General features: G+C 41.8%; 1 protein-coding gene and 1 long non-coding RNA gene across 2 annotated transcripts in view; one reads left to right on the top strand and one right to left on the bottom strand.

Moving 5' to 3' along the window:
• The window catches only part of LOC308663138, an 861,733-nt gene that overhangs the window by 680,441 nt on the left and 162,200 nt on the right, over positions 1–19,092 (top strand). The window lies entirely within an intron of this gene.
• The window catches only part of SKOR2 (SKI family transcriptional corepressor 2), a gene marked incomplete at both ends in the record, with an annotated part of 36,025 nt that continues 23,187 nt past the window's right edge, over positions 6,255–19,092 (bottom strand). The window contains 4 exons of the mRNA XM_081319246.1: positions 6,255–6,317; positions 9,441–9,508; positions 14,847–14,945; positions 15,381–15,446. Of these exons, the coding sequence (XP_081175372.1) occupies positions 6,255–6,317; positions 9,441–9,508; positions 14,847–14,945; positions 15,381–15,446 (296 nt within the window). The remainder of the gene's footprint in view (positions 6,318–9,440; positions 9,509–14,846; positions 14,946–15,380; positions 15,447–19,092) is intronic.

Below are 19,092 nucleotides of genomic sequence, written 5' to 3'. Positions count from 1 at the left end.
GTTTTATTGCCATTGTCTTAGGGGGAATGATCCTTGGATGTCTCTGAATGACCCTCTAAGTCCCTAATGTGGAAATGAACTATTTTTCTATCTGCACAAGGAGGCCTATTTTTATCCATCCATCCATTTATTGTGTTATATTTACTTATTGGGGGGAAAAAAGTAATGTATGCCACAACAAAATTCCCATAAACCATTACAGTGAATAATTTCAGAGGCTGATTGCTTTTTTAGCCCCCCCCCTCAAAGCCACGGGATTTAAAGGCCTTGCTTTCCTGTAAATCCATCCCAAAGCATTTTGGTTTGACATCAGGGTGTTAATATAATGGCTTTCTTATAGCATTTATGCCCTGACCCTCATTCCGGATTATAAACGAGGTGTGGAATTACAGAGGGAGCATCCCGACAACACACCTTTAATAAATATGTTAATCAACCATCTGCGACATTTTCCTTGATGTCAGAGTGTCACTGCTTTGTGTTATGCACGGGACCCTTTGAATGCTTTTCTCTTTGAAGTGACATCTTTAAGTTAAAAGGGATTCATGGGAGAGGAGAATCCATTAGCCACGAGTTGCTTACACAAAGAAGCATGAACTTGGATGAAAAGCAGGGAGAAGAGTCCAGTGGGCATTGAATTAAAACTGTATGTTTGAAATTACTTAAGATTCCAGAAACAGCCCTGGTGATAGCCCACGATAGATAACAGAATAAAAGAGTTGGGAGGGACCTTGGAGGTCATCTAGTCCAACCCCCTGCTCAGGCAGGAAACCCTATACCATTCCGGACAAATAGTTGTCCAACCTCTTCTTAATAACTTCCAGTGTTGGAGCATTTACAGCTTCTGGAGGCAGGTGGTTTTGACTGGTTAATTGTTCTCACTGTCAGGAAGTTTCTCCGTGGTTCTAGGTTGCTTCCCTCCTTGACTGGTTTCCATCCAAGAAGCTGCTTCAGTTCTAAAGGAAGTGAAGAACTGAGGAAGCTTCTTGGATGAGAAGAGAAACATCCTCAAGGAAAAAAAAGTCCAGTTGCCTCTTGAAAAAGCACCTTTCGGACAACCGTGATCTGGATGATTGAGAATCTTCGTAGACATTTCTCCTTCTTGAATCTTTTAGGAAAAGAGAGAGAAGGAGAGGGAGGGAGAGGGAGGAGGGGAGTGGACTAGATGACCTCCAACATCCTTTCCAACTTTATTATTATTATTATTATTATTATTATTATTATTATTATTATTATTATTATTATTATTATTATTATTATTATTATTATTAGGAGGCCGGCCTTCTTGTTTTATTCTCTGCCTCTATTTCTAGATTCCTTCCACGAGTTTAAATCTGCTCCGGCCACAAAAGTAGCCACAAAAGTAGCCACGAAGACATTTTTAAGCAGAAAAACAACAACAACACACCGTCCTGTTTTCGTTTGCGACACGCAAAGAGAAGGAAAGAAGCTGTATCAAGCGAGCCCGAGAAAGGAGCCGCCTCGCGTACTTTTCACTTTTTATTATAGACTTTGTTTTAATCCACATGAATGTTAAAGAAACTACAACAGTGTTAAATACCTTTCTTTTCTTTTTGCGTTTTTTTTTTGTCGTTTTTTAGTCCGAGTGGTTATGTTATATTTATTTATTTATTTATTTATTTATTTATTTAAATTACACTCCATCGTACATTGTAAAATATTTCCGGAAGAATGATCACCTTCGTTTGTACAGCAAGCAAAGTACCGGGAGGGGGGGGGGAGGAGAATTTGGGGGAAAAAAAGGAGGAGCCTTTTTTTTTGAGTTTTTGCCGTCTCCTTTCAGAAAGAGCCCGATGTGGCTAATGGCGTTTCCATCAATACGTCCCCCCATGCCTGCTTGTAGACCTCATTCTGTAGAAGAATTGTTCTGCCGAAGGAGAAGAAGGGCGAGCATCCCAAATGTGTCCCGTAGCGTTGGAATCGTAAGCACCAGGAGATCCTAGGCCTTGTGGGTCAACCCGGATGGCCACCGCTTTTTCGCAGTTCCAACCGCACCCCGGAGTCCTCCTAAAGTCACCCAACCAAACTTTGGTACCATCAAAGAAAAGAGGCAAGACGTCTTGCCAGGTTCGTCCATTGTTTTAATTCCTCTTTTGGTTCTTAAATTAACAAGGGGCTGCTGCTCGCCAGCGCCTGGGGGTTGGTCCATCAAGCTTTGAGGCCTCGTCGTTAGAAGAGCCGTTTTTTAAAAAAAATCCATATTGTTTTTTCCGAAATGCCCAAGGTCCTCCCGTTTTCAGCCTTTAGGTAACGTCCAAACTCAGAGCGACGAGCAGTATCTTACAAGAGGGTCTGGTGGTCCTGGGAGAGGGACAGAGAAAAGGAAGCATTAGGAAACCTTGCGCCCACCAAACGGAGCTCACGATGCAGCTAAAGTCCAGCTAACCTTGACTGCTCTCCAAAAACTGACTACAGAATAACGGAGGTGGAAGAGGCCTGGGAAGCCTTCTGCTCAGGAAGGAGACCCCATAGCAAATAGCTGTCTAGTCTCTTCTTGAAAACCTCCAGTGTTGGAGCATTCACAGCTTCTGGAGGCAAGGAGTTCCACTGGTTAATTGTCCTCACTGTCAGGGAATTTCTCCTTAGTTCCAGGTGGCTTCTCTCCTTGATGGGTTTCCCTCCGTTGCTTCTTCTCCTGCCTTCTTCAGGGGCTTTGGAGAATAGCTTGACTCCCTCTTCTTTGGGGCAGCCCCTGAGATACTGGAAGAGTTGCTATCATGTTACCCATCGTCCTTCTCTTTGTTAGACTAGACTTACCCAGTTCCTGTTCACTGCACATTGTAGCCTCCAGTCCCCTAATCATCTTTGTTGCTCTTCTCTGCACTCTTTCTAGAGTCGGAAAGATCTTTTTTATATCATACTGACCAAAACCTGGAATTAAGGGGAAACCTCCTGACAGTGAGGACAATTAACCAGTGGAACAGCTTTGCCTTCAGAAATCGTGGGTGCTTCATCCCTAGACGTTTTTAAGAAGAGACTGGACAGCCATTTGTCTGAAATGGTATAGGTTCTCCTGCTTGAGCAGGGGGCTGGACTAGAAGACCTCCAAGGTCCCTTCCAGTTCTATTCTATTCTATTCTATTCTATTCTATTCTATTCTATTCTATTCTATTCTATTCTATTCTATTCTATTCTATTCTATTCTATTCTATTCTATTCTATTCTATTCTATTCTATTCTATTCTATTCTATTCTATTCTTTATAACTGGATGCAGTATTCCAAATGGGATTATACACTAAGTGGGATTATATCAAAAGACTGGACAGCCATTTGTCTGAAATGGTATATGGTTTCCTGCCTGAGCAGGGGGTAGGACTAGAAGACCTCCAAGCTCCCTTTCAGCTGTATTATTATTATTGTTATTGTTATTTTATTCATCACACAGTCAGCCAGATGTTCAGACTGGATTTGGCATTTTTGTCTACCTGGGATACGCAGATGTGCACGTTTGAATTGATGGTATTACAGGTCTCAGCATGGAAGCAGTTCCTAGTCAGGCCACATTATTAATAATAATAATAATAATAATAATAATAATAATAATAATAATAATAATAATAATAATAATAATAATAATAATAATATATTTTTTTATTCATTGATACCTAGAATGCTGGCAGCAACCCGTGTCAACCATCAGTGCCAGTCAATTTGAATGTTCAGTTGACTGAGGTTCATGTTTAATGAATAAAAGATATTTTTTATTATTATTATTATTATTATTATTATTATTATTATTATTATTATTATTATAGTAGTAGTAGTAGTAGTAGTAGTAGTAGTAGTAGTAGTAGTAGTAGTAATTAGACATGAGGCTGCCAGAAGATCTTAAAGCTATAGATTAGGTGGGTTAAGCAGAACTTGAGAAGGTGGCAACGGCAGCTAATTCCATATTACAGCCATGAAAGATTCAGGGCTATGTCCAAAGTACATCATCAAGAGTCAAATCTGTCCTGACAAAACCTTTAGCGAAGGGCTGTTCTTTTCAAACTCCAGGGACAGGGCAGTGAGTGAGTAGCTTCCTTTGCTATTCGTTCTCAGCATTTCTGAGTCAGCAGGACATCAAATGACCGCAGGTCAAATCCAAACGTTTCTGGAGAGATTGAGGGGTTGGAACTGGCAGAATTGTGACAGTGCTTTTAATTTCAGCTCTCGGGCAGAAGAGCGATGGGTTTCATGGTGACTGTTCGGCAGGGCCCCTCAAAGGAGTGGATTTATTCCCCCACCCCACCCCACCTCATTCTTTGCTGTCCCACATTGTGGGCAATAAGAAGGAAATACGGTCGTGCTGACGTCTGAAGCGAATTTTTTTCCTGGAATCCACTTAAAAACAATGCTGAACGAGGTCATTGGAGACGCACTCATCCAGGCCAAAAGCATTTTGAAATGAGTTTGTTAAGACGCCAGTTCTTCCTTCTGTCAAGTTAAAAGTTTTGGTACACCAGGCTTTGTAAAATGTCCATCATCATATTCCAGTAATCAGGAAATACTAAGAGAGAATTTTCAACTTTTAATGATCTTACGGATTGAAATTCCCCCATGCCATTGTGGGGATGAACTTGGGAAAAAGGGGGAAGCTTCTGTCTAGGGAGTGACCAGATACGACGTATAATGAACAGTTGCAGGAGCTGGATATGTCTAGTCCACAGGTCTGCAACCCGCGGCTCCGGAGCCGCATGCGGCTCCCAGTACTCTGCCATGTTTAGTCCAAAAAAAAAATATGGGACTAAAAAAGTTCAACCAATCAATTCAAATATGCAGGGTAGGTGCATATCTCTCCTTGGCTCTTCAGTCAAACCCTGTTCTGCGCATGCACGCATGTACACACATGTGCACACATTTTTTGCGGCTCCCAGTTTTTCCTTTTGTGAGGGAACTGGTTCCGAGTGGCTCTTTCACTGTTTCAGTTTGCTGACCCCTGGTCTAGTCTAACAAAGAGAAGGACTGGGGGTGGGTGGGACAGGATAGCAGTGTTGCAATATCTAAAAGACTGTTACAAAGAAGGAGTGTGTGTGTGTGGGGGTTCAAGCTATTCTCCAAAGCCCCTGAAGGCAGGACAAGAAGCAACAGATGGAAACTAATCAAGGAGAGATGCAACCTGGAATACTAAGGAGAAACTTCCTGACAGTTAGAACAAATTAACCAGTGGAATGGGATGTCTTCAAAAATTGTAGGTGCTCCATCACTGGAGGTTTTTAAGAAAAGGTTGGGCAACCATTTGTCCAGAATGGTATATTCAGTAATTCTATTCTGTTCTCTATTCTCTATTTTCTATTCCAGAAGTCCCCAACCTTTTGGGCACCAGGGACCGGTTCTGTGGAGAGAGGTTTTTCCACAGACCGGAGTGTGTGTGGTTTTGTGTGCTGCCTGCATCTCGTGGATGGGGCTTTGCTTGTTTGTCTGGATGGGTTGCTGGCATGCCATGGCTTGGTAGCGATCCACAGACTGGGGGTTGGGAACGCCTGCTCTATTCTCTATTCTCTATTCTCTATTCTCTATTCTCTATTCTCTATTCTCTATTCTCTATTCTCTATTCTCTATTCTCTATTCTCTATTCGATTCCAATTCCAATTCCAATTCCAATTCCAATTCTAATTCTAATTCTAATTCTAATTCTAATTCTAATTCTAATTCTGTTCTATTATTCTATTCTATTCTATTTGTAATTCTGTTCTATTCTATTCTATTCTATTCTATTCTATTCTGTTCTGTTCTGTTCTGTTCTGTTCTGTTCTGTTTTCTGTTCCGTTCTGTTCCGTTCCATTTATTCCATTCTATTCTATTCTCCAATATCTATTCTATTCTATTCTATTCTATTCTATTCTATTCTATTCTATTCTATTCTGTTCTGTTCTGTTCTGTTCTGTTCTGTTCTGTTCTGTTCTGTTCTGTTCTGTTCCATTCCATTTATTCTATTCTATTCTATTCTGTTCTGTTCTGTTCTGTTCTGTTCTATTTTCTGTTCCGTTCCGTTCCGTTCCATTTATTCCATTCTATTCTATTCTCCAATATCTATTCTATTCTATTCTATTCTATTCTATTCTGTTCTGTTCTGTTCTGTTCTGTTCTGTTCTGTTCTGTTCCTTTCCATTTATTCTATTCTATTCTATTCTATTCTATTCTATTCTATTCCATTCCATTCCATTCCATTCCATTCCATTCCATTCCATTCCATTCCATTCCATTCCATTTATTCTATTCTATTCCATTCCATTGTAACGAGCTCACCTTTTAGCTTTTGCTGAGGTGTGTGCCAAGTTTTTCTTTCCTGATCAAGCTTGCTGCATAGGGGATCTGAAAGAAAACAGAGGAACAGCTCACTCAGCAGTAATGAGTTAGTGAAGAGATATCCAAAAAGGCACTTTAAAGCACAGAATAGATGTTTGCTTCTAAAAATCCTGTTAGGGAGGCAATCTTACCTATTAGGTAGACCAGGGCTCTTCAAACCTGGCCCTTTTATGACTGGTGGACTTCAACTCCCAGAATTCCTCAGCCAGGCACACTGGCTGAGGAATTCTGGGAGTTGAAGTCCACCAGTCATAAAAGGGCTAAGTTTGAAGACCCTTGATGTAGACCATAAGACTGATGTGGATAAGAGTAATGTGTACATATTTCATTTGAAATGAGTAAATATTTAATTGAACGAAAGGGATGGTCCTGTAGAAAATTACCCTTCACTAAAGTAAAAACCGCAGGGAGCAAATGTCATTGAATATTGTGGGCACCTTTACCACCTGTGGACTTCAGCTCCCAGAATTCCTGAGCCAATCATGCTGGCTCAGGAATTCTGGGAGTTGAAGTCCCAATTTCTTCAATTTGCTGAGGCGCAGAAAATAAATCAATCTGCATTTTTTTTTTGGTCCCGTCTACCAAGAGGGTAGTTGGGTACCACGGTGAATCAGGAATTCTGGGAGTTGAAGTCCGCATTGCGTAAAGGGGCCATAGATGCTCACCCTTGTAGTACAATAGAGTACTTCACATTTTAACTTTTAGATGGTTCTGGAAGGTATCAAGAACCTTTTCACTGCAAAGCGTTTCCTCTCCCCACCCCTCACAAATCAGCTTAAAGAGGATTTGTGATCCTCTTCCCGTCTGTCAAATCTCAAAGTTCGGATAACACACTATATCACTGTTTCTCCACCTCAGCAAGTTTAAGGAATGTGGACTTCAACTCCCAGGAAATGCCGGCTGGGGAACTCTGGGAATTGAAGTCCACATCTGGGTTAACACATCTGGGAGTTAAAGTCCGCATCATAAAAGCTACAAAAATACCATCCCACTCTACACACACCACCACCACAGCAACCAGATCTAGGCTGCAAGGCTCTGCACAGCCACTAGATGGCAGCAGCGCATCTGAGTTCCCAATTTTTTGTTGCCAGATGATATCTGCAGGGGGGGTTAAACTAGAATAGAGCAGGAAGGGACCTTGGAGGTCTTCTAGTCTAGCCCCCTGCTTAAGCAGAAGAACCTGTACCATCTCAGACGAGTGACAGTTGTGACAGACTTCCTTCTTTCCCGCTAGATCCGAGAGGAAATAAAGAGCAGTCACTCTTCTACATTTCTACAGCCAGCTGACTCTGTTCCCACCACAATTTGCTCAACCGGTGTAATGGGGGGGGGGTTCATGCTCAAGCAGGGTTGGACTAGAAGACCTCCAAGGTCCCTTCCAGCTCCATTCTAAATTTGATTTGATTTAAATGTATGTATGGTGAGTAGGAGAAAGCAAGCACAGCTAGTTTCTGGATCTTTGACCATAAGCTGATCAGACCATCAGCTGAAACTCTTGTTGACAGTCAGACAAACAGGATCCTCTGCCAACGTTTATTTATTTCAGATTTTTAAATCCCATCTTTATTACTTTGATGGGTTACTCGTGGTGGCGAACACACCTAATACTCCTTCCTCCTCCTATTTTCCTCATAACAACAACCCTGTGAGTTGGGATGGGCCGAGAGAGAGTGACTGGCCCCAAAGTCACCCAACCAGCTTTCATGCCTAAGGTGGGACTAGAACTCACCGTCTCCTGGTGATTGGCCCAAAGTCATCCAGCTGGCTTTAATGTCTAAGGTGGGACTAGAACTCACCGTCTCCTGGTGATTGGCCCAAAGTCATCCAGCTGGCTTTTATGGCTAAGGCGGGACTAGAACTCTCAGTCTCCTGTTGATTGGCCCAAGGTCGCCCAGCTGGCTTTCATGCCTTAAGGCGGGACTAGAACTCTCACTCTCCTGGTGATTGGCCCAAGGTCACCCAGCTGGCTTTCATGCCTAAGGCGGGACTAGAACTCACCCTCTCCTGGTGATTGGCTCAAAGTCACCCAGCCGGCTTTCATGCCTTAAGGCGGCACTAGAACTCTCAGTCTCCTGTTGATTGGCCCAAGGTCACCCAGCTGGCTTTCATGGCTAAGGCGGGACTAGAACTCTCACTCTCCTGGTGATTGGCCCAAGGTCACCCAGCTGGCTTTCATGCCTAAGGCGGGACTAGAACTCACCATCTCCTGGTGATTGGCCCAAAGTCTCCTATCCAGCTTTTATGCCTGAGGGGGAACTAGAACTCACAGTCACCTGGTTTTTAGCCAACTGCTTTAATCACCAGACTAGACCAAACTAGCTCTGTCTTGATTCATAAAAGGAAGACTGATGTTTTACCAGTTTCCAGTATTTTCCGGAAGTTTCTGCAAAAAAAAAAATAAATCCCCATAGAATATACGGACTCACTTTACAACTGCTACGTTCGTTTTACAACTGCTGCATTTGCTTAACGACCACAATGAAAAGGTTATAAAATTGGATTGGTCACATGAGTGATTCGACTTACACCCAGTGGTGGGATTCAAATATGTGAACAAACAGTTCTCTGTGTGGATGCCGCTTCCGGAAGTCCGTTCTGGACTTCCGGAAGCGGCATCCGCGCAGAGAACCGGTTGTTCTCTGTGAGGGCAACAAAAAATTAGCTACCGGTTCTGCTGAACCGGTGCGAACCGGCTGAATCCCACCACTGCTTATAACTATCATGATGTACAATGGAAATTCTAGACTGTGTTAAGGCCATCAAGTCCAGGGTTAATTGTAGTGGTTTAGGCACCAGCTTAGAAATTAGAAGACCATAAGTTCTAGTCCCACTTTATGCACGAAGCCAGCTGAATGATTTGGAGCCAGTCTCTCTTTCTCAGCCCTAAAAAACCAGGCAATGGCAAACTTCTTCAGCAAAGGTGGCCAAGAAAAATGGCAGGCAGTTGCCAGAAGTAACGCAAAGGCAGGAAATAATTAAAGTAACACTAATGCAGTAAATAAATAACTAAATCCCAAATTCCTTTGTTCCAGACGGGGCAAATATTCAAAGACAATTGTCCTATTGGAGCTATCGGAATGTGTGCATTTTTAATCCAAAGCCACTCAGCAGAGGAGAATATCTTACAATTTGTAATTGCTGAACCATTTCTTCTCTGTAGGCCAACTCCCGCTTCATCTGATCTTGAAAATTATCTGCGCAAAAAAAAGGACAAAAGAGAAAAAAAGAAAAAAGTACATGAATTGTTTTCTTGTTAATCCCTGCCAATTCAATCCCCCCCCCCCTAAAAGCTGCAGTTTGTTACTCTCCGGTAATTTTGCACTGGAAAAAATAAAATAAAATTGGTTACTGAAAAAAAAGCAGACCTGATTCTGCAGAGGTGTTACCTTACGCGAAACGAAGCATTTAAGCAATTATCCTTGGTCTACATACGAGTGGTCCTCAGTTAATGACGGTAATTGGGAGCGGGTTTTCGGTCACTAGGCAGTGTGGTTGTAAAGCGTGATGTCCCATGACTGCATTGCTTAGCAATGGCAATCCAGGCGCTCCCCATTGCCCTTGTTAAGCGACAATCGTGCTTCATTAAACAAAGTCCCTCCTTGCAACTTTCTGCCAGCTTCTAGCAAGCAAAGTCACTGGGGAAGCCAGAGGAAGTCATAAGTCCCAGTTCACAAGCCGTTCCACAGGGAGGTAAGTAACTGCTACTGAGTGGGGGAAGGTGCACAATGGCGGCAGTGGTATGGTGAACAACTTTAGGCCCGGGGTGGTTGTTACTATGTGGGAAAGACTTATTTGAGTGACTTGCAACCTTTCCTGCTGGCTTCCCCATTGCTTGTTGGAAGCCAGGAGGAGAGATGACAAATGACAATCACAAGATCAAGGGAAGCCACAACCATTGTACATGTGAGCCGGTTGCCAATAATGTGGTTCGCGATCACGTGAACACAGGGGTACCCCAATGGGCTGCAAGTTTGAGGACCACTCGTAAGTCCCACTTGTTCAGCACCTTCACAATTTTGGATCGGTGGCTGAACGAGCAGTCGATAAGTGAAGACTTGCCTGTTTTACGTTTGTAGCTTTGTCAGTTTGGGAGTAGCGGGACTTATAATTATAATAATTGGCACCACATCTAAAGCTACCAGATGTGGGCTTCAAAATTCAAGTTGATTATGAGATACCATTTCTAGCTTTGTTCTGATAGTTTATCCAGATGTCTGCAGTTGATTTGGTAGCCTGATCAAAGTTGGAGAGAGCAGATATGTGAAAGAACTTTTTTTTAAAATTGCTTTTTATGGATCTTACTCTCCACGCATTATAAATATAATTTGATAATCCCCTGTCAAGCCAGAGTTCTCACTCAAGGCATAAACAGCCAAGCTCAAGCCATCTCAAAGGTGCTTTTTCGAAAGGCAACTGGACTTTGTTTTTCCTTGAAGACGTTTCGCTTCTCATCCAAGAAGCTTCTTCAGTTCTTCAGAATGGTTCCTCAGAACTGAAGAAGCTTCTTGGATGAGGAGCGAAATGTCTTCAGGGAGGAACAAAGTCCAGCTGTCTTTTGAAAAAGCACTGTGGGGACAACTATGATTTGGATGACTGAGAATCTCCGTAGACATTTAGCCAGGTTCAAATTATCCTCTTTTGAACCACATTATGTGAAGGCCTAGTTATCTAGAGAAGGCTCTACTGCTAGGAAAGGTGGAAGGAAGGAGAAGAAGAGAAGGACCAACAGTGAGGTGGATGAACTCAATTACAGAGGTGAGGAAGGCACCATTGGAAGACTTGGAGGAATAGGTTAAGGATAAACCTTTATGGAGATGAACTATCTATGTGATTGCTAGAAGGTGGTACCTCAATGGTACAGATAGATAGTCCTCCAGTTACACCCATTTGTTTAATGACCACTGTTACAAAAAGTGTCTTATGACCAGTTCTCAGATTTATGATTGTTGTAGCATCCTCACAGTCACAAAATCAAAATTTGGCTGCTTGGCAACCCAAATGTATTTATGTCAGGGAATTGCGCAGCAGGTAGCCGAATGGAGTTAGAGAGGCTGAGGTGAACATGCCGTTTTTGTATAAAGAAATAAATTTTACATCAAACTGGATAGTCAGGCAAATGGGAGCATCCTGAGGTCAATCCTGAGGTAAACCACAGAGCCCACAGAGGACACAGAAGAAAAAGGCGGGGAAAAGGGGAACCTGCCCCTCCATACCCTCAGCAACCAATCACAGCGGAGATTGACTCACGCAGGGGCCAGCACTCACCAATCAACCAACTATAACTGTGTGTCTTGGCTCACTGCACAAGCTCACCGCACAACTCACAAATTTAACAGCTCCAGCTACTAAATTTAAATAACAGTTCATGATGGATGCAACATCCCGGGTTCTGGGATGGTCATTTGCAACCTTCCTATGGAGCTTCCAACAAGCAAAGTCAAGGGGGGGAGCCAGACTCACTTAACGACCACCTGATTCACTTAACAACAGAAGTGATTCACTTAACAACCGTGAGTAGAGTAGAGTAGAGTAGAGTAGAATAGAATAGGATAGGATAGGATAGGATAGGATAGGATAGGATAGGATAGGATAGGATAGGATAGGATAGAATAGAATAGAATGCAAAATGCAGAATGCAGAATAGAATAGGGTAGAGTAGAGTAGAGTAGAATGGAATTAGAATAGAATAGAATAGAATAGAGATGGAAGGGACCTTGGAGGTCTTCTCTAGTCCACACCCACCCCCCCCCCACCCCAGTCAAGCAGCAGACCCTATACCAGGCATGTCAAACTCGCGATGTGACATGACATGCTTGACATGCCTGCCCTATATCATTTCAGACAAATGGCTGTCCAGTCTCTTCTTAAAGACTTCCAGTGTTGGAGCATTCACAGCTTCTGGAGGCAGGTTGTTCCACTGGTTAATTGTCCTGTCAGGAAGTTTCTCCTTTAGTTCTAGGTTGCTTCTCTCCTTGACTAGTTTCCCTCCATTGCTTCTTGTCCTGCCTTCAGGGGCTTTGGGGAAGAGCTTGGCTCCCTCTTCTTTGGGGCAGCCCCTGAGATATTGGAGCACTGCTATCCTGTCACCCCTAGTCCTTCTCTTCATTAAAATACAATTAAGGTTGAATTGCAGCACAATTGCACGAAGGAAGAGCGAAAGAGTTGAAAAGAAGATGGAGAAAAATCACGCTAAGATGGGGTTGAGGAGATACTCAAGAAAGAGAAAGACGAGAAGATTAAAGGACAAAAAGCAATGCATGAAGTGGTAGATCAGGGGTGTCCAACTTTGGCACCTCAGAGCCTTGTGGACTTCAACTCCCAGAATTCCCCAGACACCCATGTTGGCTGGGGAATTCTGGGAGTTGAAACCCACAAGTCTTAAAGTGGCCAAGGCTGGACACCACTATTGTGGATGGATCTAGGATGGTTTTGCAAGAATAGGAAGCTACGGAGAAATACAATGAATGCTCATGTCTGGGGGTGAAAAAAGTTTTATTTCCTTTTTCATGTCTTAACTTTCTTTGGCTCTCTCTTCTTCTGTTCTGCGCCGCGCATCACATTCCTTTCCTTGGAAGGAGACCATATGGCAGGCATGTATGTGTACAACCATCTCTATAAAGATTTGGTATACTGTCTTCAATGCATGTGGTTAACATGCATTCCTCGTCCTAACCTTTACAACAACCTGGTGTATCTCGCCTTTTTTTTTAAAAAAATGTTTCTTTGGGTTGACCTATGTGGTGCATTGTCTCTTTAAGGCTCTTGACTTCAGCAAATGGGAGCCTATAAATTAGTTCCTTGGTTGTTTTTTTCAGATGATCCATTGTCCTCTCCTTTCTTTGTGTCCTTGGGTTTCTGATAATAAATGTTTCCTCCCTTGACAACGAGTCAAAAGCTTGTGGGAGGCGTGTTGTATCTGCGTAGCTCAGGGGTAGGCAACCTTGGCTCTTTTATGACTCGTGGACTTCAACTCCCAGAATTCCTGAGCCAGCCATGCTGAGGGGAAAGGGAGAGGTTTCCAAGCTGAGCCAGGCTGGCTCAGGAATTCTGGGAGTTGAAGTCCACGAGTCATAAAAGAGTCAGTAGCTCTACCCCATTAACCAGGGGGAGATCCTGGTTAGGCAGAGATTGAGCATCAGAACTTTTCTTCTGCGACAATGTGGTGGGGAACAGAGCTTCTGTTTGTGTTTCACTTAAGCTGGGGAGAAGATACTTCTAATCAAGAACAAAAAAAAGTTACCTTATTATATTTATTTTTTATTTTTAATTTTAATTCCATTTATATCCCGCCCTTCTCCGAAGACTCAGGGCGGCTTACAAGCTTAGCAGTAGCCTTCATTCTATGTATATGCCTGCTTATTAGGGCTTTCACACACACACACCCAAGCGGCATTATTACAAAGTCAGCTTAATTGCCCCCAACAATCTGGGTCCTCATTTTACCTTCCGCTCTTCCCAAAAAGATATTGAGACTCTGGAAAAAGTGCAGCGAAGAGCAACAAAGAAGATTAGGAACACTGGAGGCTTAAAATATAGGAAGAACAGTTGAGGGGAATTGGGGATGTCTAGTTTCGTGAAGAGAAGGAAGGACGAGGGGTGACAGGATAGCAGCCTTCCAGTATCTCAGGGGCTGCCCCAAAGAAGAGGGAGTCAAGCTGTTCTCCAAAGCCCCTGAAGGGAGGACAAGAAGCAACGGAGGGAAACTCATCAAGGAGAGAAGCAACCTGGAACTAAGGAGAAATTTCCCGACAGTTAGAACAGTTGTGGGTGCTCCATCATAGAAGGTTTTAAGAAAAATGGACAGCCCTTGGTCTGAAATGGTGTAGGGACTCCTGCTTGAGCAAGGGGTTGGACTAGATGACCTCCAAGGTCCCTTCCAACTCTGTTATTCTTGGCTGGAAGTTCCAGTGATATCAAAGAGGATGTTTTAATACTCTGGACAACCCGTGTTCCTGACTGATTATGGTTTGTCACCCAGCCAGAGGTTTAGACTAGATTTGGCATTTTTCTCCACCTACCAAGTCCTTCCCGAGCACCTGGGATAGGGAGATATGTACGTCTGTTGGTAGGAAAGGGATTGTCGGAAAACGTATGCTTTTCTGAGTCAAGCTGACTTTTTTAACCGAGCGTGGTGATTTTTTCCCCCCAACGCTGATGGAGTTCCAGATGCTTTGGGATGGCCCCCAAGGCACCCATCGCTTTTCCTACTATCTTTGTTTTTTTTGCCACGGTTGTTCTATTTCTATTTGCAGAGCTTTATATTTTGATTTTCTCCAGTTCACATTCGCTACCATAGTGTATCGCGTGTTGGAGCGCATCCTCTTTTGAAAATAATAATATAGGCATTTGTGCCGACGCTCCTAGATAGGTGAGTGCAACACTCAAAAGGGTGAGTTTAGACCGACATCTGATGCTATAAGACCTATGTCTGATCAACCCGTTACTAGCCTCGTTGGCAGGAGCTTCTGGGTGTTTTGTAGTTCAGCATTGTCTCAAGACCAACCAATTAAAAGCCAAAGGACGAAATCTTACTGAAAACTGGGAATGAGGTGGTTCCTTTGAGCACTTGGAATTCCTGCTCAAGCCTTCTGCGCCAGTCGATCTGTTCAAATAAGACCTTCTGAAGCTCTTCTAGACCCAATAAAAAAAGAAGAAGAACAAAAGAAAGAAAAATGAATTTTGTGAGCATACGGACCTTTAGCCCTAATGTTCACAATTATGAAGGGAAAAATATTTTTGGCAGCTTAAGGGTGGCTGCAGCCTGCCTTGAGCAGCTTTGGATAGATTTTGTGCAGAAATCTATGAATACAAATCAATGCAATATATTATTTCAAAGTATTATAGCCCAGTGTCGTGTATTGATTGATACATATGCATTAATCTCAATTATAGCCACACAAAAGGCCCATGTATTATTCATATGTTGCTTGTCAAGCTTAAAATATGGTTGGGAATAAAAAAACACATATTACCCTTAATTGTCTTGATATTCCGCTAAAACAAGAGTCAGCCTCACTTGGAGATTTGCATCTGTTTATAACAAACCTCCCCCCACACCCTTTTTACCTTTTCCCATGTTTTCCATGTCCTTCTTCAGAGAATGGGGTGCACTGGGTTCTTGAATGGGGTCACCTGAACGAAAAGAGAATTATTGCTGTAGAGGAATGATTGAGTCTGTCCTTTGTGCCTCAGCAATTGTTTGATTTGGCACAGCAACCAAACAGGACAGGCACAGACTTCGACGGAGAGCTAGAACTGCAGAAAAAGCAGTTGCAACCAGCCTGCCTTCCATGGAGGACCTGTACGCTGCATGAACCAGAAAAGGGGCTGAGAAAATATCTACAAACCCTTCACATCCTCGACATAAAATGTTTCAGCTTCTGCCCTCTGGATGCCACTTTGGGCATTCATTGCATGCCAAAACAATTAGACACAAAGATAGTTCCCCCCACCCCCACCCCGGTGCCATCACTCCGCTGAACAGCTAATTTCCAGAGCATTGTCTTAGGCCTAAAGATATTTACCCATGTAGTAGGGTTGATTTGCTATTATCCTTCTCACCTTCTCATCTTTCATACTACCTTCTTCTATTGGTATCTATGATTTTTGACTTGTTGTAGCTTATGATTAATGATTGCAACTATGATCTTTGTTGTCTGTATGAACTGTCATGGTTCCGATTAATGAGACAGTTCAAACAAGATTCAGGCATTGTTTTATCTGAAGTCTATAATAGTGAAACGAAGCATCAGCACTCATGGATGGATGCCAGAATCTGGATTCTCCTCCCCTTGAGACCTCACATCATACAGAATTTCCCTCCCTTATTTACACGTCATGAATCACATTTACCAATTAATTTAACACACAAAGTTTCACTTCCCTTCTGAAGCATCCTTTATCTTGTCAAAACATCTGGGTAGCATTCCTCCTGCGTTTTAGTGATTCAAAACCCAACAGTTAAAGCAAAAGGCTGCCTCTTATATTGTCAGTGCAAAGCATGTCAATGTTTGCAGCATTGACATGTACACTAAACGTTTATGCGACAGCGACAAATTCCTTGTGTGTCCAGTCACACGTGGCCAATAAAGAATTCTATTCTGTTCTTTCGTCTCCATTCTCCTCTATTCTATTCTATTCTATTCTATTCTATTCTGTTCTGTTCTGTTCTGTTCTGTTCTGTTCTGTTCTGTTCTGTTCTGTTCTGTTCTGTTCTGTTCCGTTCTGTTCTGTTCTGTTCCGTTCCATCCCATCCCATCCCATCTCATCCCATCCCATTCCATATATTCCTACTTACTCTATTATATTATATTATATTTATTATATTATATTATATTATATTATATTATATTATATTATATTATATTATATTATATTATATTATATTATATTATATTATATTATATTATATTATATTATATTATATTATTATTATATTATTATATTATATTATATTACATTACATTACATTACATTACATTACATTACATTACATTACATTATATTATATTATATTATCATATCTTATCTGATTTGCACCATGCACCAGGCTACATTTGATCAGGTAAAGTATTTATAGTATTGTCCTTGGGAAGGGTTCAAAACAAATAAGACAGTAGCCAAATTTTGATCACATAATTGTGACCACCAGCTTAAATTTTCTGGCCTTTTTCTCCCAATACATCATTTTACATCCTTGTGAAATAGCAAAGATGCTCAAAAATGCTGTTCCTGTTTAAGCCAACTCTGTATGACTCCTGAGGGCAACATGTCAATCATGCATTTTTTGCAGAATCCACCTTAAGTGGCAAAGATATCTACAGGGGGGTTTCAAAAAGGCCATGATGGCAGCCAAGATAGGCAAAAAAAAATTATACCCTCCAAAGAGAAACCAAAATATTCTTAGGTGAAATCTCAGAAAAAAAAATCAACAAAAAACATAATTTAATGCAATGTATGCTTCTAGCAGCAAAAATAAATTTTGCTCAACATTGGAAGAAAGATTCTGTTAATATCCGGTTGGGAACGTAAACTTGAAGAACAGGCAACAATGGAAAAACTAACAGTATATATAGAAATGTTAGCTAAAAATGTGAGCAAGAATGGTTACTATACATACAATAACTTCACACAGGAGGGCAAATACAATCCCAGTCCAGGTTCCAATGGTTAGCCTTAAATGTCCAAAATAAGGTAAAATTACCATAATAGTTGTACAAATTATGTTAGAAACCAAAGTGTTTTTTTCTTTTTTCCCTTTTTAGCTATTTTAAGTTTTGCTAAATATAATTTGCGTATCTATGTTTCCATTTTATTAATAGACAGAGATATCTGTCTGTCATATCTGTCATCTGTCTTATCTTCTATCATCTTCTATCTATCTCTCTACCTCTACCTCTACCTACAGTATTATCTCCTATCTATCTATCTATCTATCTATCTATCTATCTATCTATCTATCTATCTATGTATCATCTATCTATCTTCTATCTTCTATCTATCTCTATCATCTATCTACTATATCTATCTATCTATCTATCTATCTATCTATCTATCTATCTATCTATCTATCTATCTACTATTTATCTATCTACTATTTATCTATCTATCTATCATGTAACTATTTATCATCTATATCTATCTTCCAGGTGATACACATAGTCCTCAACGTATGACTACAATTGAACTCAAAATTTCTGTTGCTAAGCAAGACAGCTGTTAAGTGAGTTTTGCCTCATTTTATGACCTTTTTTGCCACAGTTGTTAAGTTAGCAGCACAGTTGTTAAGTGAATCTGGCTTCCCCCATTGTCTGTGCTTGTCAGCAGGTCGCAAAAGGTGATCACATGACCCCAGGACCTTACAACCGTCATAAATATGAGCCAGCTGCCAAGTGTCCAAATTTTGATCGTGTACTATGGGGATGCCGTAACAGACGTAAGTGTGAAAAACAGCTATAAGTCCCTTTTTTCCAGTGCTGTTGTAACTTTGAACAGTCACTAGTTGAATAGTTGTAACTCCAGAACTACTATATATCTCCTTCTCTATTGCTTTTGAACGTTGCTGTTATTATTTATTATTACTTATTAAATTTATACGTTGTGCATCTCACAATCCAAGGCAACTCTGGGCAGCTCACCCGCACGACAAATTCACTTTGGTTTTGCAACTCGCAGAGGATTCCACTGTGAAAAACATCTATGGGGATTCCGTGACAGTGGGAAAAACCATACTAACTCACTTTTTTCAGTGCTGTTGTAACTAAGCAACCGTTATAAGTCAGGGACTATCTGTATTGAGTTGGGATGAGGAGCAATACAAGTCCACAGAAATCCTTCAGTCCTCTTGATTCTTTTCTGACTGGATATGCCATAAATTGAAGTGGGACCTTCTATGTGGAGGGGTGACAGGATAGCAGCATTCCAGTATCTCAGAGGCGGCCCCAAAGAGGAGGGAGTCAAGCTATTCTCCAAAGCGCCCGAAGGCAGGACAAGAAGCAACGGATGGAAACTAATCAAGGAGAGAAGCAACCTGGAACTAAGGAGAAACTTCCTGACAGTTGGGAAAATTAACCAATGGAACTACCTGCCTCCAGAAGCTGTGAATGCTCCAACACTGGAGACTTTTAAGAAGAGACTGGACAGCTATTTGTCTGAAATGATATAGTGTTTCCTGCTAGAGCAGGGGGTTGGACTAGAAGACCTCCAAGGTCCCTTCCAACTCTATTATTGTTATTGTATTCAAGATGTGTAGGGCCCCACCCCTAGCATGGCTGGCTGG

This window comes from Vipera berus (genome assembly GCF_964194415.1).
Source record: "Vipera berus genome assembly, chromosome: 2".
In the NCBI taxonomy this organism is placed as follows: domain Eukaryota; kingdom Metazoa; phylum Chordata; class Lepidosauria; order Squamata; family Viperidae; genus Vipera; species Vipera berus.
The sequence above is the reverse complement of the archived record's forward strand: the minus strand, read 5'-3'. Positions and strand labels throughout refer to the sequence as shown.